The sequence below is a fragment of the Ceratotherium simum genome, chromosome 22, assembly GCF_057802395.1.
Source record: "Ceratotherium simum simum isolate JZ-2026a chromosome 22, ASM5780239v1, whole genome shotgun sequence".
In the NCBI taxonomy this organism is placed as follows: domain Eukaryota; kingdom Metazoa; phylum Chordata; class Mammalia; order Perissodactyla; family Rhinocerotidae; genus Ceratotherium; species Ceratotherium simum.
Window position 1 is genome coordinate 28,900,820 of NC_141921.1, and position 22,227 is coordinate 28,923,046.

The 22,227-nt window shown below is 39.8% G+C and overlaps 1 protein-coding gene across 5 annotated transcripts in view; it reads right to left on the minus strand.

Annotated features, from left to right (window-relative positions):
- Nucleotides 1-723: 723 nt before the first annotated feature.
- Nucleotides 724-22,227, minus strand: part of GMEB1 (glucocorticoid modulatory element binding protein 1) — a 31,688-nt gene continuing 10,184 nt past the window's right edge. For 4 of the 5 annotated variants that reach the window (XM_087446437.1, XM_087446436.1, XM_087446438.1 and 1 more), the window contains 8 exons: nt 20,064-20,176; nt 19,239-19,363; nt 18,069-18,172; nt 12,766-12,923; nt 10,421-10,552; nt 9,289-9,426; nt 6,613-6,735; nt 724-3,726 (listed from right to left, as the gene is read on the minus strand). In XM_087446437.1, the coding sequence (XP_087302563.1) occupies nt 3,026-3,726; nt 6,613-6,735; nt 9,289-9,426; nt 10,421-10,552; nt 12,766-12,923; nt 18,069-18,172; nt 19,239-19,363; nt 20,064-20,176 (1,594 nt within the window). In that variant the 3' untranslated portion in view covers nt 724-3,025. The remainder of the gene's footprint in view (nt 3,727-6,612; nt 6,736-9,288; nt 9,427-10,420; nt 10,553-12,765; nt 12,924-18,068; nt 18,173-19,238; nt 19,364-20,063; nt 20,177-22,227) is intronic. The other variant, XM_004425843.3, reaches the window with a different exon arrangement.

Below are 22,227 nucleotides of genomic sequence, written 5' to 3' on the forward strand. Positions count from 1 at the left end.
AGAAGCAGCAAGAGACTAAGGATTTTTTTTTCTCTTGTATAAATAAGAGAAATAAATAAATTTCAATTACTTGCAAATGGAGTACAGAAAAACTAGCTAAAAATGGTCTCTCCTAAATCAGCTTAGGTATACACCTTCTCCAGGAAGCACTCCCATATTTGCTGACCCCTGCCCCAAGCTGGGTTAGGTGTTTGATCCTTTGTTCGCACAGCCCCCAGCCAATAGCTCTACACTGCACTTACCCCAATATGATGATCTTTTTCAGTATCTCACTAGAGAAGGGCTTAACCTCTTTTGCCTTTGGTAGTCTTCTGAAACCTATCGACCAATTCTCAGAATAATGTTTTTCAATGCATGAAATAAAATATATAGAATTACAAAGGAAACAAATTATATTGAAATATAGTTAATTCCAGACAACCTCTGGAGTATGAATTCCTTGAGTGCAGGGACTATGTCTTCATCTCTGTACTGCCAGTGCCTAGCACAAAGCCTGGCACATAGATGGTATTTATAAATATTTATTTAATGAATGAACAGAAAGAAAGATAGACGGCTACTGCCAAGTCAGCCTGAGGAATGATTCATTGCAACTGCTTGCGCTTATACTGATGGCTTGCACATGTCTCACCCCGTCTAAGATCATCTAGACCAGGGCTGTGAGGGAACCCACACTCAACAACGGGTGCCATAGCATCTAGCAATAATGACAGGCTATTGGAAGACCATGAAAACAACAAAGCTCATGTATTTCCACCAGCCAGAATATTCAGATAGTGAAAGTAAACAGGCTCTGTCTTTAGGAGGAGGAGATCTCTTGACTTTGGAAGCATGTTGCTCATGCTACTTTAAAACACCGCCAACAGCTCTGACGGACGAAAGAAAGGGACCTGAGCTAGCGTGTAGGTGTTCTCCAGGGCTCTTCCTCTGTCCTGAATTGGGTGTCTTGTCTCTGGGAAAGAGAAAAGTGTCCCTAAAAACCACAACAGGGATGACATGTGCCTTTCTAGGTTCAAGCAGTAGTTTTAGCTTTAGTCAGAAATTCTGTTTCTGTTTATGTACCAACAGAAAACCCAAAGAAGCAAGAAATAAAAGCCACTTCCCTCACTAAAGATATATAAAGGGCCAAAGGTTTGTTCTAAGCTGGTTGCTATATCTATTAAATATTTTGAAAAGAAAAATACAACCCAGACTTTTAAAGCTGAAAACTACAACTGTATGGGGATCAGAAATCTCATCCTTAAGGCTTTCAAGATTGACCCTCCCAAATTAGAGGGCTTCTCTAGCTATATAGAGCCATCTGAGGGATGGCAGAACGTAGTTTTCACTTGCTTGACAATAGGGTTTCCAACATCTGTTGGAAGAAACATGGCTTCAGATGGGTGCCTTCTTAAAAAAAAAGGAAACTACAGGTCAAAGTTTTGCTTTTAATTAAAAAAAAAAAACAAAAAACAAAAGACCCTCCCACTCCTAAGGTGTGTGCTTTCTTTCTTGACCTATTTTTCCTTTAAATTGTCTGCAGTTTCCCTATATTTTTCCTAGTGCAGTAAACAATGCAATCAAAGAAAGAAAAACCAGGGTCCACTCTTGCCCCAAACACTGAAGATGGTCAAAGAGAAGGAATCACAGCACGGAAAATGGCCCAGCTCTAAATATACAAACAACATAAAAAAAAAAATCCCCCCAAAGACATCATTATTGACATTCCTGTACATTTCCTATAATATAATGTTGCAGACAATGCTTCTTTCCCAGGGAGTCCAGCTCGCTCAGGAGGAGACATCCACTTGGTGCCTCAGGATAGGCTGGGGGTGTTGAGTCTTCCCTGCCAAGCCTAACTTTTTTTATGAGCTCAATATCTCACAGAAACATCTGTGGTATAAATGGTATAAATGAATCTAAAAGGGGATGAAGGCAGGCAGGCACCTGTCACTGTTCTCCGAATCAGCCAAAGAACTTAAGAGCGTGGGATCCAGGAGACAGATGCCATTAACAGTAGAGGGATGGAGGGCTAAACAAGAGGAAGCACCAAATGAGTGGCTGCTTTTGGTTCCAAAGCCAAAAAGGGCCCCACCAAAAAGGGCAGCTGGTCTGGATGAGGAACTCCCCTGCTTCTGGGGTCATGCAATAAAAACGATGGCCTTGCAGCCCCACCCCCATGACAGCCACAGTCCAAGAACCAGCGCAGTTTACACCACATCACACAGTTTGCAAATGAATGGACTGATCCTAATCTAGGAGGGTAAGTGCTTTGACAAAGTGGGGGGCAAGGTGAGCTGGAATCCCAAAGCACAGCTGTTGACATCCTGGATTTCTATTTCTGCAAAGCCACAGGCCCCTGATACCACTTGCTCCGTGGAGATGTATTCTTCCACTCATCACTGGCCTCTCCTCAAAATGACATCCATGGTGGTAACCTCAGAGATATCAAGAGGCATCAGTTGCACTTCTGAAGGTAAGATAATTTCCTTGCCCCATCCTGGCCAAAGCACTTCCCTTTTTAAGTTGCTGCTGGTATGTCACCGTCCCCTCCAAGCAGAGTTCAACTTCCTTTAGTTTCAGTTTTGCACTGGCCTCTGAGGGCCCTTTCCAGGATACAAAATAAGGTATCCTTCTGCATCCATGTGTGAGTGGGTTGCCTTCCAGTGTCAGATCTGTGTTCCAGAGTTTGGTCAATGCATCTTTATGAGAATAAAACCACATGTGTACACAGACAGACTAGTCTGGAAAGGGCTTTCTGGATAGGGCTTCTGGTTATCTTGATGCCTCCCCTAAAAGAAATAACTTTCTTGGTGTAAGAGGGTTAGAGCATTGAGTGACCTACTCTCAAATTCCGGAAAGGCAGCTTGTTTTTGTCCATTTTTCAAAGAGGGGATGGGAGGGACCCAACATTTTCAATTACAACAAGATTTTGTTTTAAAAAAAAGGATCCTATGTGGAAATGAGTGGGACAATGATAAAAAAAAAAAAAACAAATAATTAAAATTTGAAACCAAAACATATCTCCTGGCCCCGAGATCCCCAGTTAATCCTCTAAGACTACAATCTCCACGTTGTGAACTTGATGCTGGTGTTCTTCCATCTCAGCTACAACTTTCTCCTCAGTCCTCAGTTCTGTCTCCAAAATGACTGCTTTGCCCTCAGTATCCTCAGCCTCTGGGTCTGGGGCTGGGTCAATCTCAATGATGGTCTGCCCATCCTCTGAGGTGCTTTCAACAGCCTGGATTGCCGAGGTCAGGCCGGACTCCATGGCCACCAATTCCACAGGGCTCACCATGGTGGTCATGTTGCCCAGGGTACTCCCATCCTGCATGGCGGTGGAGCTTAGCAGTGCCAAGCTAGATGAAGGATGGATGGTCACTGTGTCTGGTGAGCTGCTCTTGGCAGAGGAGACCACTGTGGCATAGCGAAAGAGCTGAGGGCCAGAAGGCAGCGTGTGGACAGTCACAGGACTGGAGCCCTGGCTGAGGGTAGCCACTGGAATATTGCCCATGGAAAATGACTGACCCACTGGGGTGATGGTGATGGGTGAGATGACTGTGAACTGAGGCTGCTGGACAGGAGGAGAAGGGCTCAGGACGGTGGTGGAGGCTGGCCGCTGGAGCCGGGGCCTTTTTGGAGGCTTAGGAGTGCTCACGGGCATCAGTACCACGTTTTGAACCGTCTGGGATTTCAGCCTGTTATCCTGAGCTTGCTTCTTCTGCTCTTCCAGCTGGCGTTCCAAGTCTACAGAAAAAAAGACAGACTTTGTGTGGAGGGAAGTATAATCTTGGGAACAGTAAACTTGGAGTGAGGAGACCTGGGGTCTTGTCCTGGCTCTGCCACTATGTAGCCTCAGGCAAGTCACTTCATTGTTTTCAAGAAGAAACTAGACTGGATGATTTTTAAAATCCCTCTAGTAATTATGTTTCATTGTGTGATTATAGGTAGGGAAACAATTCAGAATCTTTTCAGGTTGTGATCCTACCATAGCTCAACCCTAGGAGCTCCTGTGGCATTTTGTCACCTGTCACCAAAATGCAAACCAAAGAAGCCTCCAGTTGATCTAGCAGCTTATATATGCCCTGCCTGGGTCTACAGATGAAAATAAGGAATATCTGCACAATCCCTTTGGAACTGCCATGGACTGACAAAGGAGCTACAATGGTCACTCTGAAAAACAGTGATTCCCAAACTGTCCTTCAAGGCAGGTTCACCTTGCTGGTGACCCAAATGGCCTTAGAAGTCTACAGAAAGTAACAGAGGAAGTCCCTAAGAATTACAGAACTGAAGGAGGTCTTAGTGTAATAACACATTCATTTTAACAGAGATCCAGAGAGGTAAAGTGACTTACTTAAGGTCACAGAGCTTGGGCTAAGACAAAAATCTTCTGATGGCCAACTTGGTGGCTTTTCCACCACAATACACCTATCACTATCCCTCTCCCAAGTGTCCAATCCAACCTTTGTGACCACTGGTGAGTCTGGTTCTACAACGGAAATTCTCTATTGCTTAGTAACTGATAAATCTCCAATAAATAATCAGTTTCACCTGCAGAGTACTTTGCTCCCTATTGAACACTAAAAGCAACTTAATTCCTTGCTTGGAATAAAAGGAGTAAGCAGGGATTAAGAACACGTTCAAAAATTTTAAAATACTGCCTTTTAAGGTTACAAAATACTGCATTTTTCCCATCTTCAGTAGTACTCAAAGAAATGTGAACCTAAACAAGATACTAATTAAATTTATAAGTTTTTAAAAAGTTAAATCAGGGGCTGGCCCAGTGGTGTAGTGGTTAAGTTCACACGCTCTGCTTCGGTGGCCCAGGGTTCGCAGGTCTGGATCCCAGGGAACGAACCTACGCACCACTCATCAGGCCATGCTGTGGCAGCATCCCACATACAAAATAGAGGAGGACAGGCCCAGATGTTAGGGCAAGAATGTTATTCTTCCTTTTGCTGAGGAAGATTGGCAACAGACATTAGCTCAGGGCCAATCTTTCTCACCAAAAAAAAAAAAAAAAAAACAGTTAAATCAGAGAATATTATAAATAACAGTGCCCAATGTTGGTAAGCTCAAACTGGTGACATAAATTGGTATAATCATCTTGGAAACTTGACAATAGGTCACAAAAATGCATTAAAAAACTATCAATACCATTTAACCTCAAGCTTAGTCCTTGGAAGTAGTTTAAAGGGACACAAAAAGAAAAAGTTATATTCATACAAGTTCACAGCAACAAAATAAGCTGCTGAAGAAAATTTGAAAATTTAAACGTCATCCCCAGAAGCATGTCTAGGTAACATACTGTGCCGCAACTAGAAAAATATTACTATGTCATAGTGAAAAAGGCAGAAAACAAAACTTTATGTATACTATAATTAAAACTATCTAAAAAAAATAATACGGACAAGCAATCAGAAGCCTACATTTCTAACAAAAGCCATTTTTCAGATGGTGTAAAGTTTCAAGGTGGAAGACAGCACGGGTTTAGAAATAAGAAGACAGAGTTCTACTCCAGGCTTCACTGTTTAGTAGTGATGTGGCCCCAGGCAAATCATTCATCCTGTCTGTGCCTCTATTGGGTCATCTGTAAAACAGGCATAACAGCCTATAACACTCTCAGGAGGATCAAATGAAAAAGGGCATCTCTGAGAGTACTCAGTAAACTGAATTTAAAATATAAACTGGGCATTAAAATAAGTTTAAGACAACATAGGGGTTGGGCGGCCTGGTGAAGAAGTGGTTAAATTCACACACTCTGCTTTGGTGGCCCGTGGTTTGCGGGTTTGGATCCAGGGTGGGGACCTACACACTGCTTGTCAAGCCACGCTGTAGCGGCATCCCACATACAAAAATAGAGGAAGATTGGCAACAGATGTTAGCTCAGAGCCAATCTTCCTCGCCAAAAAAAAAGAAAAAAAGATAACATAAATTGTTCTTCTCTTACCAAATGATCCTTGCCTTTTGGCTTCACGACTGACTATAACATAGTCTACATCATTCAAAGGCTGATAATCCATACCTCTGACTTGTTTTATATCTTTCACTTGCCTTACCTTCTCCAAAAGCTTCTCTTGATTCTCTTCAGGTATAAGTGACAACTCCCTTTGTTCTTCTACCACAACTGCTATATGCTTCTGTCACAAAACTGACTACTTTTTGCACTTATTTCTATGTCTGCTTTCCCTTGAGTTCCTTGAACACCATGAAGAAAATGAGGCTGTCTTATGCAACATTATATTTCTAAAACCTAGTTTGGAGACAGCACAAAGTAAATACTTGATAAAAAGAGTTAAATTATCCATGTGTTCATAATTTCTGAGTACCACAAATAATGGAGAAGGTGCTAAATTTATATCTACGAAAAGACGCACTATCAGTACCGTAAAAAAGACAAAGGCCAATGTGTTTCTTCTGCTACCAATATTACTGGATTTTAATGGAGCAATCTAGACGACATCTTAATCCTCCAAAAGATATAGAAGGAGGGCCAAGATGAGGAATGAATGAAGGAAAGAAGGAAGGAAAGGAGGGAGGGAAGAAGCCAGTCCTAACAGAAGTCAACACAGAAATGGCAAGACTCAAGGATATTAGTATAATATCACCTAAGAAGAGAGAGGTTATACACACCTGTGAGAGTATAGAGAAACTGCTCCTCCCCCTGCTCTACTTGGTTCCTTCTGTTGTCCAAAACCTTCTTGACCGTGTCCATTAGGCCAAATGTATGTGCTACATTGTTGAGAACAGCGGCATCTATTTAAAACAAAAGACATGCCTGTTGAGTTAAAACAGAAATGTTCCACCAACTCCCTGTTGCGCTGCTTATAAATATGAAACAACCCAGAAATGATAGGACTCTTCTAATCACATTTTTTAAAGTTTTTAATAAAGACTTATCATATGTATAACTAATTTTGATTTAATTGTTATATCTTTATACATCTTTCCATAAAAATAAATACAAACATAAGAAAAGAAATCTTGCATCTGGTTATAGGTTTTGACTTTTGGTTTAGAAAACATGGTCATTGTGCTGGATAGAGCTAAGTCTGAATCTCAGGTTTGCTGTTTCCTCCTATCTGTGTGACCTTGGATAAGTTATTTCACTCTTCAGTTTTCTCATTTGAAACAAATGGGACTAATAATACTTATTCTGCAAGATACATAAGATTAGAAATATCACTTTGGGGCCGGCCCTGTGGCTTAGCGGTTAAGTGCTCATGCTCCACTGCTGGCGGCCCGGGTTCGGGTCCCGGGCGCGCACTGATGCACCGCTTCTCCGGCCATGCTGAGGCCGTGTCCCACAAACAGCAACTAGAAGGATGTGCAGCTATGACGTACAACTATCTGCTGGAGCTTTGGGGAAAAAAATAAATAAATAAAATTATTTTAAAAAAAAAAAAGAAATATCACTTTGTGTATGTGTGTGTGTGTGAGGAAGATTGGCCCTGAGCTAACATCTGTTGCCAATCCTCTTTTCGCTTGAGAAATATCATCCCTGAGCTAACATCCATGCCAATCTTCCCCTACTTCTCTGCATGTGAGACACCACCACAGGATGGCCTGATGAGCGGTGTGCAGGTCTGCGCCCGGGATCCAAATCCACGAACCCTGGGCTGCCGAAGCAGAGCGCGCAAACCCAACCACCATGCCACCGGCCCGGCCCCTAGAAATATCATATTTTAAGTGCCAAACATGGAATGCAATATTATTAATAGTATTATCTCTGTCCCCCTATATAGAAAACTTCTTGAGAGAGTCATCAATAATTGTGGTCACTACTTCCTTACTTCAGATCACTTCTCCACCTACAACTCTTCCACAATCATCTCATCCAGTTCCATGCTTTTAAATAACATGTACAAACTAAGAACTCCCACATGTAGCTCTCCAGCCCTGACTCCTTTCCTGCATTCCAGATTCATACTTCCCCAGATTCTTACTTCTGTCTAGCTGAGTGACATCTCCATTTGAAGGCCTCATAAGCATCTCAATTTAACAAGTCAAAAACTAATTTTGATTTCCTCTCCCAGTGGTGTTCATCCCAGGAAATGATATCACCATTCACAGCTCAGGCCAAAAATGTATGAGTCATCCTAGATTTCTTTCTTTCTCTTTCACCCTATATCCAATCCATCAGCAAGATTTGTCAGTTTCACACTCAAAACATATCCCCAATATGATCACTTCTTCCCAGGTTTACCACTACCCACTCTAATCCATGCCACTATCATCTCTTGCCTGGACTAATTCCTTCAACAGTCTCCCAACTGATCTTCTTGTTTCCATTCTTGCCCCATATACTCTATTCTCCACAAAGCAACCAGAGTGATCTTTTAAAAATATGAATAAATCTGATAACTTCACTCCCCTACTCAAAATCACAATGATGGCTTACATCACCTTAAAATAAAGCCCAAAGGTCTGACCACAGTTTATCTAAGTTGTCCCCTCTGTTCCTCTCCAATCTCATCACCTATCACTCTCCCCATACATTATTCCCTGCTGCCGCATTGGTGCTTCTGTAACTCTTTGAACCCACAAGGCTCACTGCAACTTTAAGATCTTTGTTCCTTCTGCCTGGAATGTTCCTTCTCCCAGCACGTCACATGGCTAGCTTCTTCAATTCAGGTCTCTGCTCAAATGCCACCTCGTTAAAGAGGCCTTCCTTGACCACCCTATCTAAAATAGTCACTCCTGTTCTCTATATTATTTGCCTTTTTTTCCTACTTCAAGCATGTAAAAAAAGATTTTGCTGTAAAGTTTGTTTAAAGAGGTAATACGACACAACTAACAAATCTAAGAACTCACTGAGCACACAAGCTTATGAGATCTCCTCATGACCCCTTTTGGTATCAGATGATTAGAACATCCTTTTTACATTGTGCACTGCGGCAAGCACCCTGTGAGTGTTCAGAAACAGCTATAAGTGCACACAATAGTTTTGTAGTTCTGGAAGCCTTAAACTAATAGAATATGAGAATTATCTAAAATCAAGTAGATTTCTCCAATTTTCAGACCATATATATACATACAGAGAGAGAGAGAGAAAGAAAGAGAGAGATTGCTTCCTGGTACCATTTATAAAGGCAAAAATTACCTGTGGAAAAAGCATGGCCAGATCTGAGTTCAAAACCTAGTTATGAAATTTGGACATGTAACTTAACTTTTATGAGCCTTAGTTTCCTAATCTGTAAAATGGGGATAATAATACTATACCTCACTGTTTTCACAAGGCTAACGGGATCTGCCTACAGTTGTTAGTGTTTAATAAATGACCACTATTATTAGGATTAATACACTTACCTGTGACCTGAAAGGGAGCCTGGATGAGCCGCTGCTGAACTCCCCTGAGTAGCTCCTCTATTTCCTTCTGTATATTGCAGACAACTTCTTCCATCAGTCCTACATCAGCTATTCCTTTCCAGAACATCAAAGTGTCCTCTGGCACAAGAGGGATAAGATAGAGGGTAAACAAGGGATGCTATATGTACTTAGGCACATCTCTACAATGTGTTAAATTCAAAATTATTTCAATTTGAAATGATTTCTTGTTGGGCCATTTCTGGGAAAGGGGAAGAAGCTTTTGGAAAACTAGCTGCCTCCCTCAGTTGGTACCTAATTATTTGGCCTCTTCAGCAACAAAAGGGACTTAGGATAATTGCCTCAATTTGTCATGGCTCTGGCTACAAGAAACTGGCATCTTCCTCCAATAAAGATATTAAATAAACAAATATTAAATATTACCTAATTTAAAATTAAATAATACTTAATATTTTTAAGTTAAATAATAAAGATATTAAATTAAATTAAAGATATACTCCCCCTAGTCCTATACTTAAAAAAAAAAACAAAATAAAAGAGTCACATAAGTGGGGTTATAAGCTCCCCAAGGGCAGAAGCTATGTCTTTTAATCTATCTATCTAGCATCTAGCAACAGTGCCAACCAAAAATAGGCAGCAATAAATATTTGTTAAATGAATTCATGAATGGAGGATAACGTGAAGCCTCTCCTGGTCCCCTCTAAGTGAATCATCATTAATCACCATCCTCTACACCACCTGCTACCTAATTTTTTCTTCTAACATCTTGCAACTTCGTTTATCCAAGAAATGTGCCAAAGATGGAGGCAGTCTGAAGGGATGAAAAGCATGGACTACAGAGTCAAACAGCTGAACTCAGCTCTGACACTTATTGGTTGTGTGACTGGTCTTAGGCAAGTTGCTGAACCTTTCTGAATCTCAATTTCTTCATGTGGAAAATGTGATTTTGCAGGGCTGTTGCATGGATTAAAATAAGATGTTTGCCGCTAAATAAGTAGTATTAATATGCATGAGAAAAACAAGCAAAAGTAATTAAGAGGCCTTCTGTGTCCATAATCATAATAGTGATAAGGATCACAAAATCCTCCAAGATCTGAGCTCCATGGGAAAGTACCTGAAATTTCCTCTGAGTCTTTTTTCACGCCCTCTTCTGTGGCCATGGTGACAGCAGCAGTGAGAGCCGAGTTCCACTCCAGCCCTGCCTCTTCCATGCTCTCTTCAGAGATGGCAATCTGTGTGATGCTACCTAAAAGCAGTCCATTGGAGGTAAAGCCAGTGAACTTTATGGAAAAGTCATAGCTATCCTCTATCTCATACTCACAGCCAAAGAAACCCTGTTATTTTAACCTTCTGACCTTTTGCCTGCAGGCCCATGTATTAAAAACTAGAATCCTAAGTAAACCACAATGAATATTAGATTTTCTAAAGATAACTTGCCTTGCAAAAGAAAATGCTTTCTTCTTACTCTGAATAGAAAGGGAAAGATAACTTATAAAATCACAAAAGAGCAATCTGCTTCCTGAGCAGGTATGTTTTTGAAAGAGACAGAAGGTGGGCATGATTGCTGGGCTGCCTGCCCCAGACTTAGTGAGGATGAAGAGGACCTGAAATAATTTAAGAGAAAAGAATGGTGCTTCGGGCCGGCCCCGTGGCTTAGCGGTTAAGTGCTCGCACTCCGCTGCTGGCGGCCCGGGTTCAGATCCCGGGCGCGCACCGAAGTACCGCTTCTCGGGCCATGCTGAGGCCGCATCCCACATACAGCAACTAAAAGGATGTGCAGCTATGACATACAACTATCTACTGGGGCTTTAAGGGGAAAAAAATAAATAAATAAAATCTTTAAAAAAGAAAAAAAAGAATGGTGCTTAACCAAGAACCCTACTACAAGCATGTTTGATACTAAGCATCTAGAACATCTGAAGTTGCTATAGCTTATTTATCAGCCTATACAAAAGAAAGTAAGAGAAATGAGACCCCAAAAAATCAGACAAGAGATCCATGAATAGCAGATTCATAGAGGAAAAAAAAACCATTGCTATGAATTGTATATTAAGATTTTAAACAAAGAGAATTGAGAAAAATAAAATTGATCCAGATAGAAATATCAACAAGTGTGGACTCTACATGCTGGAGGATAGCAATAACCAAGCAAATAAGTAATATCAATATGGATAATCAAGTGAAGGAGTTTTGGCCAAATAAAAAGGAAGTAAATAATCAAAGCATTTTTCACTTTTCTTTTCTTTTTTTGTGAGGAAGATCAGCCCTGAGCTAACATCCATGCTAATCCTCCTCTTTTTGCTGAGGAAGACCGGCTCTGAGCCAACATCTATTGCCAATCCTCCTCCTTTTTTTTTTTTTTTTTTACCCAAAGCCCCAGTAGATAGTTGTATGTCATAGGTGCACATCCTTCTAGTTGCTGTATGTGGGACTCGGCCTCAGCATGGCCGGAGAAGTGGTGCGTTGGTGCATGCCCGGGATCCGAACCCAGGCCGCCAGTAGCAGAGTGTGCGCACTTAACCTCTAAGCCACGGGGCCGGCCCAATTTTTCACTTTTCAAGTGAAAGAGTCACATGACCAAAAATTCAAACTGCTAGATATTTTATACTTTCCTAAAAAGGACTTAGGTTCCAAGATAGTTGGCTTCTATTCACCCAGTGGTTATTCACAGAATATTAGGGTTGACCAAAAGAAACCGTGAAAACTTTAAAGCACAGTACTTCCCTTACATCCTTTAGCGTTCTTGCAACTCTGTCAGGCATATTTATAATTCTTCTAGAAGTAGTTGAGACATATTCTATCCCACTGTGCTAAGTCTCCAGTTGGACTAACTGAATCCTTAATAGTAAAAATCTCACATGGCTACATCTTTCCTAGAGATGGGCAGGGAGCTCTGGCCGCAAGTTCAACAATACTGAAGTGTGTGCCCATCCTGTCTCATTTGTGAGGAAGCCTAAGCTTGGTTATCTGGATCCCTTCCAGGCAGAGCTCTTTGATCTTTACAGCACAGTCAGTCTCCAGAGTCCAGCCCAGCCAACAATACACTGTCTTTGATACATCTCAGTTCAACAATTGAAAACCATTCACCATTCTAATCCACCTTCCTGCTTTGACCACTAATAGAGCAAAGGATTTTCAAAACAGTTTAATTTCAACCTAGATATGCCAAATGGCACCAAAGTGAAACGGCTGAATAAGTATTAGAACTACTGAACCATCTTTCCAATGTTTACCATGCATTGTAAGAAAGAAACAAGAAAGGAGGTCTGGCCAATAGGAATCATTTGGAAGAAAATGAAGAGATCTGTTTCTAAAGCATAGAATCCCACCCAAGATTATCATACCTTACAGAGACATCAATGCTCATGAGAACTGAAATCAAGAAACACAAAGGACAAATGAGGGGGAAAGTGCTACTGAAAAACACAGCGGGTTTTCAGGTGGTTTCCTACCCCCTACCATCGGCCGAAGTGGGTGTCTGCACCACACTTGTCTGCTGTCCTGGCACTGGAGCTCTTGCACTGCTGATCAAAAGATCAAATTTGGTGCTTCTGCAGGTATTGGAGCAAACCTTGTCATGTTGGTAAAAATCAATCTGTCCGGAGTCCATCATTTTCCTGTGCAAAGGGAGATAAGAAATACCAGTTCAGCCTGCACTTCATCTAGAGGGAACTAGGCCTCAGAGACAAATAGAGACAAAGTTGCTGAGTCTACTCTGTAGATTAGTGAAATCTAATACTATTAAAAGTCATTAGGTTGCAAAATTTCTAATTCGGGCTATAAAATTTTCATTGGTCCTGCCCACATTTACAAGTACTCCTCTTCCCTCTCTAGTCTACTCATTTTGAGTACTCTCTTTTATTTCCCATTATCACTAAGCTGTAGGAATATACTCCTGACAATAGCTATTTCCCCACAGAATCTTCACTGAAATCAAACCTGAAAGGTGAAAAGACTAGCTTGTATCCCAGCACAACTGAGAAATGCCACAGGGGGATTAAAATTTTGTGATGAGATCCTAAGGTATTACTATTTCTAGACCAGCAAGATCTACTTCCACTTTTGGAGACATAAAACTTCAGCATATTTTCTTCCTTAAAAAAAAAAAAATTTGATAACATCTCTCCTATAAATACAGAGCAAAGTTATTTATGCTAAACCCCCACTATAAAATGTCCTTATAACTGGATCCACGAGACATTGTTATTATAGGTCATGAGCAAAACCATGGAGTATTTTAATTATGGTAAACTCTATGTTATAATGTTACTTGGCTTTCACTAAAGATTTTTTAGGCATTCTGATTCCTTTTTACATTTGGAGAAAGTTGGCATATGCTTGTTTTTCTGGGCAAATAAAACAGGCCAAGAACAACAAAAATGAAAGTTAATGGTATTCCTCCCCAATTTTATTCAACTACTGATTTCTGTATACAAATCATTGGAATGAATTTTTTAAAAAATTATGTGTCCAATCACAAGTAAAGAGATCGAAATAGTAATCAAAAACCTCCCAAAAAATAAAAGTCCAGGACCAGATGGCTTCTCCAGTGAATTTTACCAAACATTCAAAGAAGATTTAATACCCATCCTTCTCAAACTATTCCAAAAAATAGAGGAAGATGGAACACTTCCTAAATCATTCTACGAGGCCAACATCACCCTGATACCAAAGCCAGACAAAGACAATACAAAGAAAGAAAATTACAGGCCAATATCGCTGATGAACATTGATACAAAAATCCTCAACAAAATATTGGCAAACCGAATACAACAATACATTAAAAAGATCATACACCATGATCAAGTGGGATTTATACCAGGGACGCAGGGATGGTTCAACATCCATAAATCAATCAACGTGATACATCACATCAATAAAACAAAGAAGAAAAACCACATGATCATCTCAATAGACGCAGAGAAGGCATTTGACAAGATACAACATCCATTTATGATAAAAACTCTCAACAAAATGGGAGTAGAAGGAAAGTACCTCAACATAATAAAGGCTATTTATGACAAACCCACAGCCAACATCATACTCAACGGGGAAAGACTGAAAGCCATTCCTCTGAGAACAGGAATGAGGCAGGGCTGCCCACTCTCACCACTCCTGTTCAACATAGTACTGGAGGTTTTGGCCAGAGCAATTAGGCAAGAAAAAGGAATAAAAGGAATCCAAATAGGTAACGAAGAAGTGAAACTCTCACTATTTGCAGATTACATGATTGTATATATAGAAAACCCTAAAGAATCTGTTGGAAAACTATTAGAAACAATCAACAACTACAGCAAAGTTGCAGGGTACAAAATCAATCTATAAAAATCAGTTGCATTTCTGTATGCTAATAATGAACTAACAGAAAGAGAGCTCAAAAAGATAATACCATTTACAATTGCATCAAAAAGAATAAAATACCTAGGAATAAATCTTACCAAGGAGGTGAAGGACCTATACAATGAGAACTACAAGACATTATTGAAAGAAATCCATGATGACATAAAGAAATGGAAAGATATCCCATGCATGTGGATTGGAAGAATAAACATAGTTAAAATGTCTATATTACCTAAAGCAATCTACAGATTCAATGCAATCCCAATCAGAATCCCAATGACATTCTTCACAGAAATAGAAAAAAGAATACTAAAATTTATATGGGGCAACAAAAGACCCCGAATAGCTAAAGAAATCCTAAGAAAAAAGAACAAAGCAGGAGGCATCACAATCCCTGACTTCAAAACATACTACAGGGCCGGCTCCGTGGCTTAGCGGTTAAGTGCGCGCGCTCTGATGCTGGCGGCCCGGGTTCGGATCCCGGGCGCGCCCCGAGGCACCACTTCTCAGTCCAACGCGAGACCGAGTCCCACGTACAGCAACTAGAAGGATGTGAACCTATGACATACAACTATCTACTGGGGCTTTGGGGGGAAAAAAATGAATAAATAAAATCTTTAAAAAAAAAAAAAAAAAGAATGTATGTTTATAAAAAAAAAAAAACATACTACAAAGCAATAGTAATCAAAACAGCATGGTACTGGTACAAAAACAGACACACAGATCAATGGAACAGAATTGAAAGCCCAGAAATAAAACCATACATATACGGACAGCTAATTTTTGACAAAGGTTTGCTAAGAACATATAATGGAGAAAGGAAAGTCTCTTCAATAAATGGTGCTGGGAAAACTGGACAGCCACATGCAAAAGAATGAAAGTGGACCATCTGCTATCGCCATTCACAAAAATTAACTCAAAATGGATCAAAGACCTGAAGGTGAGACCTGAAACTATAAAACTCATAGAAGAAAATATAGGCAACACACTATTTGACATTGGTTAATAAAGGAATCTTTTCAGATGACATGCCTACCCAGACTAGGGAAACTAAAGAAAAAATAAACAAGTGGGACTTTATCAGATTAAAGAGCTTCTATAAGACAAACGAAACCAGAATCAAGATGAACAGACAACCCACCAGCTGGGAGAGTATTTGCAAAACATACATCTGACAAGGGGTTGATCTCCATAATATATAAAGAACTCACACAACTGAACAACAAAAAAACAAACAACCTGATCAAAAAATGGGCAGAGGAAATGAACATACACTTCTCCAAAGAAGATATACAGATGGCCAATAGGCACATGAAAAGACGTTCAACATCACTAATCATCAGGGAAATGCAAATCAAAACAACACTAAGATACCACCTCACGCCCGTTAGAATGGCTATAATCACCAAGACAAAAAACAACAAGTGTTGGAGAGGATGTGGAGAAACAGGAACCCTCATACACAGCTGGTGGGAATGCAAACTGGTGCAGCCTCTGTGGAAAACGGTATGGAGATTCCTCAAAGACTTAAAAATAGAGATGCCCTATGACCCAGCCATCCCATTACTGGGAATCTATCCAACGAACCTGAAATCAACAATCCAAAGAGGCTTATGCACCCCTATGTTCATTGCAGCACTATTCACCATAGCCAAGAAGTGGAAGCAACCTAAGTGTCCCTCCACTGACGACTGGATTAAGAAAATGTGGTATACATATACAATGGAATACTACTCAGCCATAAAAAAAGACAAAATCGTCCCATTTGCAACAACATGGATGGGCCTGGAACATATTATGTTAAGTGAAATAAGCCAGAAAGAGAAAGACAAACACTGTATGATCTCACTCATATGTGGAATATAAACCAACACATGGACAGAGAAAACTGTACTGTGGTTACCAGGGGCAGTGGGGGTGGGGTGTGGGCACAAGGGGTGAAGGGAGTCATATATATGGTGATGGACAAACAAAAATGCACAACCCAAAATTTCACAATGTTAAAAACCATTAAAACATCAATAAAAAAAATTATTTGTCTCTGACTATAAATACATGAATAAAAAAATTAACATTTTCTGTGGAAAATACAGAAAACTATAAAGAAAATAACTGCCCTTTAAAAAAAAAAAAAAATCCCCCAACACAGAGATAATGTCAACATTTTGGCATATTTTCTTCTACTAAATTTTACTTACATATGAGTGTGTTTTTTAACGCAGCTAAAGTCACACTATTTAATCCCCTTTATCTTTTGTTTTCTTTCTTCACATTACATCATAAGCATTTTTCCTTGTAAAAACTCTTTAGAAATATTTTAATGACTGCATAATATCCCATAGTATATACTCATATATACTTATACGAGCCATAACGTACTTTAGATATACCTTGACTGTATATTAAAGTAGACTGTAATTTTCACCATAATAAATAACGTTGTAGTGAACATATTTATTGCTTGAATCTCTACAAGCACTATAGATTTTTCTTAAGACAAGTTCCTTAAAAGGAATTAAAGACAAAGGGTAAAATGTTTGTAAGGCTCTTGATACATGTTCTGTGGGGAACTTTTAATTCTTGACCACCTTTTGAAATTTTCTACCAGTAAGTGAGTGCTCAAGGAATACCAATTAATGTCAATCTTCGCCAGAGGGAAAAAATTACAATAGTAAACTTGTTGCAAAAAAGGGGTGGGGGAGGGACTATTACACTTCTCTAAATTTATTTCTGTGATACAATGATAGCAAGAATTACATTCACTGTACCTAACTGTTACTTATCAACAGCACCCCTCTACTTTATCAGCTTATCCCAGGATTTGTCAGTCAGCCTACATTCTCTGTGGTTGTCACATTTCCTCAGCACCAGGCTTAGCTCTCCCTATGTTTGGTGATCTCAGGCAGGACTGTCATCTACTCCTGAGCTTCTCTGCCCAAAGAGGATCCTACCCAATATCCTGACATCAGAAAAATTTGCCGTAGATGCTGAGAAGAGTTCATTTAATTCAATATTCCTTCTTTCCCAGGGATTTTTTTTTTTTTTTAAAGATTTTATTTATTCATTTTTTTTCCCCCCAAAGCCACAGTAGATAGTTGTATGTCACAGGTTCACATCCTTCTAGTTGCTGTACGTGGGACTCGGCCTCGCGTTGGACGGAGAAGTGGTGCCTCGGGGCGCGCCCGGGATCCGAACCCGGGCCGCCAGCATCAGAGCGCGCGCACTTAACCGCTAAGCCACGGAGCCGGCCAATTTCCCAGGGATTTTAAGGACAACTTGATGAAGGTCAAATAATGCATGGATTGCTGAAGACAATCCTTCAGACAGAATAAAATGTAAAATTACAGAGAAAAGACTGGATTCTACCATGACTAAGTGTCCCCAAGTCTGTTGAAAGGTATGTGCTTGCTATTAGAGCTCACCTGAGCATGATTCCACCCAGACGAATGGCTCTCTTCCAGTCCTTTAGGGTGGACTTGCCAGCCAGATGAACGAAATGCTTGGGGCTGATCAACTGATCATTGAACTAAAGTAAAAAGAAAAGTCCAAAATAATCCATTGTCAACTTATACAGGACAAGAGGGAAAAGAAATAGATGATAACTACTTGTTATATACAAAAAATACCCAGACAACATCTTAAGTCATAGCCTTGTATAATATAGCCTCCTGCCCTGTTGTGCCAGAGAAGGTGATCCTTCTCTGAGCACAGGGCCTTGTCCTGATACAAAGCTACAGAAGACACAAGGAGGATCAGAGATTAATATACTGATTAGCATTTAAAATCTATTCATGCCCTGAATCAGGCAGTTGGGTCCAATGTTGTAAAGGCTGTTTAAATAAACAGAAGTAATCTACTCAGCTTTAATGACAAGATTCAGGATGTGGCAGTAAGGATAAGTATGGTTATAACCATATTTACTTCTACCAATAGCACTGCGGAGCCTCAAAACTCTGTAATTCTTAATGATTCTAGGATGATGCCACTAAAGGTGACTACTATCTATGGGTACAGCTGTGGCTACCAACCGAGATAGAGTAAGCAATTATTTCCACACTGTGCTCTTGTGAAGATTATTTATTTTTATCAGTAATAATTTCCAATACACTCTACCACAATGCACACCAGTGTAAGGCATTTTACATACATTATCTCATTTTATCTTCTAGCAACCTTACAGCGTATCTATATCACTATTTGTATTTTAACATATGAGGCTCTGAAATATTAAATGACTTGTTTAAGGTCACCCAGCAAGTCAGTGATAGAGATGAGACTCCATTCATTCATTTATTCATTCAATAAATATTTATTAATCATCTACTATATGCCACGCACTATTCTAGGTGCTGGGGATACACCGGTGAACAAGACAAGTTCCTTACTCTCATAGAACTTGTATTCTAGTGGGACTTAAATCCAGGTCAATTTGACTCCCAAGTCCTTATTTTTTCTATTGTGACACAATGGGACTATAGCCACAAAATCAAAAAACATTGATACGGTGGAAGAGAGACAAGAGGCATCGAAAACACGCCTTTTGAAAACAAAGAGCCCCAAAATAGGCCACAGCAAGGGGAGAAGACAATTACCTTGACACATTTCACATTTATTCCTGGACATACAAACTTCTTCCAGAGGAGGATGGCTTTGCTCTCCCCACAAGTTATGGGGTAAGCAATTTCCATATCCTCATTTGCTTCTATAGTGCTCGCATCTGAAAATGGAAAAAAATATCAGTTATTTATTGAACACTCTTCCCCGAAGCTTAAACTCAAAGTCTTTAGTCTCCTGGTTCCTCTGAGGGGCTAACAGTTCACACTGGCTGGTATTGTTTAGGAATCCTCTGGAAGAAGTTTGGCATAACAGCTCTCTTACTGAGCTCCACTATATGCCAGACTCTGAGCTATATGCTTTTACATGCTTAATCTTAGTTAGTTCTTACAACAATCATGTGAAGCAGCGATTGTTTCCTATATTTTACACGTACGTTTGTGGGACTCAAAAAGGTGAAGTGACTTTCCCAAGGATACACAGCTAAGAAGCGAGAAAGTGGGAATCAAACTCAGGTTTGTCTAATTTCAAAGTTTCTTTCCATGACTGCCTTCTAGTCAACACCTCATCGGTCTCCATCAACAACTTCCCTGATGACAGGGATCAACCTGGAGGATCTAATTTCTTTGTGGGATTTTTATAGACAAAAAATCTTTTCAGCAACTGTAGCAACTGATGTTAAACAATCAACCGACAGCCCTAGCATCTTAGTGAGTGGTGTTTCTAGATGTGCCACCATCAAATTGATGGCTGCAGCACTAGTAGGGCACACTGGGTATGGGGAAAAAAATAAGGCACAAAAGGCAAGAAATCTCAACCAAAGAAGCAAATGTCAAAGGTACTAGAATAACAAAAAGACTTACCAATCCCTTCTTCAATTTTGTGTATTGTGTGTGTTTCTACTGCCACAACTGCCGTGTTGTTCTCCGACCCGGCTTCATAAATCCTGTTGTAAAAGTGTCCATCGATAAACAAACTACATAAATCATGAAAAAATTAATATTCACAGCATGGGGTTAAGAAATTTGTTTTAATGTATCACAAAAGGAATAAAATAAATACACTTTACAACTCTATGTTACTGCTTTGACTAGTTCCCCATTGGATTTAAACTCCAACCTGCCCAGGACTGCTTAGCAGCTACTACTATGGAAATGAATCAACAACTTTCCTCACCTCAAAGGAAAGTTCCACTTGCTACCATTTTACACCAGACTTTTCCCTTCATAATTTTAAAAGCTCATGACACAAAGTGTTGCTTCAAGTATAAGATTAATTCATATTATAGAATTATCCTAATAAGACTAAAAAGTAATGCTGCTGGACAGTTCAAGACAGGGAGAACCTGTTGACCACAGAAGTTATCGTTCCCGGTTGTAATGTAGGCACTTTAGCATTTTTTAGCACTTGAGCATATTTTAAGGCACCATAACCAAACTATTGACATGAGCAAAGCCTAGTAAAAAAAAAATAAGAGAGAGACTATGCTCAAAGTAACTAGCAGTAACAGTAAGTACCACTTAGGGAAAGTGTCTCTCTAAAATGTTTCTAACTTCTAAGAAATGGGCTCAGATAACCTAACAATACACATTGACGTCCTTTGTTTAAATTCTATAATAAACTTAATGTGTTAATTACTGCATCTTGTTATTTGAAAGCACTGCCTGAATAATCTCCTTTTGCATCAGTGATTACCCATCCCCATGGTGACCCCTCTCGCACAGACCTCCTTTCTGAATTTCACACCAGGACACAGTTAACTGCTAAATGAATAAATATATTTGCAGGTCCCATAAAACTTTGTTGAATTCATTATGTCTAAAATAACCAAGTTCTCTTCCCTCTCCCACCTCCCAAACTACTCTTCTTCCTATAATCCCCATCGTTGTTAAGGGTGCCACCCAGCACACTGTAGCCTAAGACAGAAGCCTGGGAATTACACTAGATTTCTCCCTTTTCCTCCTCCTCAACTCCCACAGTCACTCACCAAATCCTGCCAGATGCATCTCTTTAACACCAGCCATCCTCCCTGTCTCTATTTCCACTGCTACCGCCTTAATTCAGGCTGCATCAGTCTGTACTAGTCTCCATGCATCTACCTGATCTTCTATATTCCCACCAGAGTGATCACATAAATCCCTCCTTAAAACCCTTCAAGAATTCTCTCCTTGCTGTTAAAATAAAGCCCCAAATCCTTAATATGATATTTAAGTCCCTCCAAGATCTGGCCCCTGGTTTCAACTCTCCCCAAACCCAACCTTACAATCCAAGCCTTAGTCATACCAAACTATTTGTGGTTCCTAAAATTACTATCTTCTTTTATACCTTCTATCTTTGCTCTTACTTCTCCCTCTTCCCAGAACATCCTTCCCCATCTATTTTTTAATGAATAGTCTCTATGATGTTTTTCCTTCCATCTCAGTCCTCCAGTATAATCATCTAGTTCCTCCTTTGTGACCCAACTATACTCCAGGCTTTTGTCACAACCTATAACACTTAATACCATATACTGTTTACCTGTCGGTCTACCCTTGGGCATAGTCTAAGAGGTCCCTGAGAGCAGAGATTATGTGTTATTCATTTATTCTATTTTGTATGCCTGGCACGTAGTATACTAACTGGAACATGGTAAAGCACCCAACAGCTGGTCAATGAATAAGGATTGTAATATGAGAAACCACTACTTAAAAGTAAGATTAGTAAACTCATTCTAAATTGGCCAATGTGTGCAAAATCCCTTAAAACAAAAAATTCTTATTTATAAATAATTTCAACAACCACTAATTGCACTTGGGGTGGGAAGCAGGGGGCATAGTCTATATTTTTGAGTAAACTAGGTTTTATCAGGGAAAAATTTCCTAAAGCAACTCAGGGTAGTAATGCATTTAGCCTAATTCTCTACACCTACTACAACTATAGTAAAACAATTATAAATATGTTCAAAATGTTAAGGCATTGTAAGATATCGACATGCCTTATAAATCATTAAAGGAAGGTAAAATTATGTTTACTAGAACTTTCAAGTTA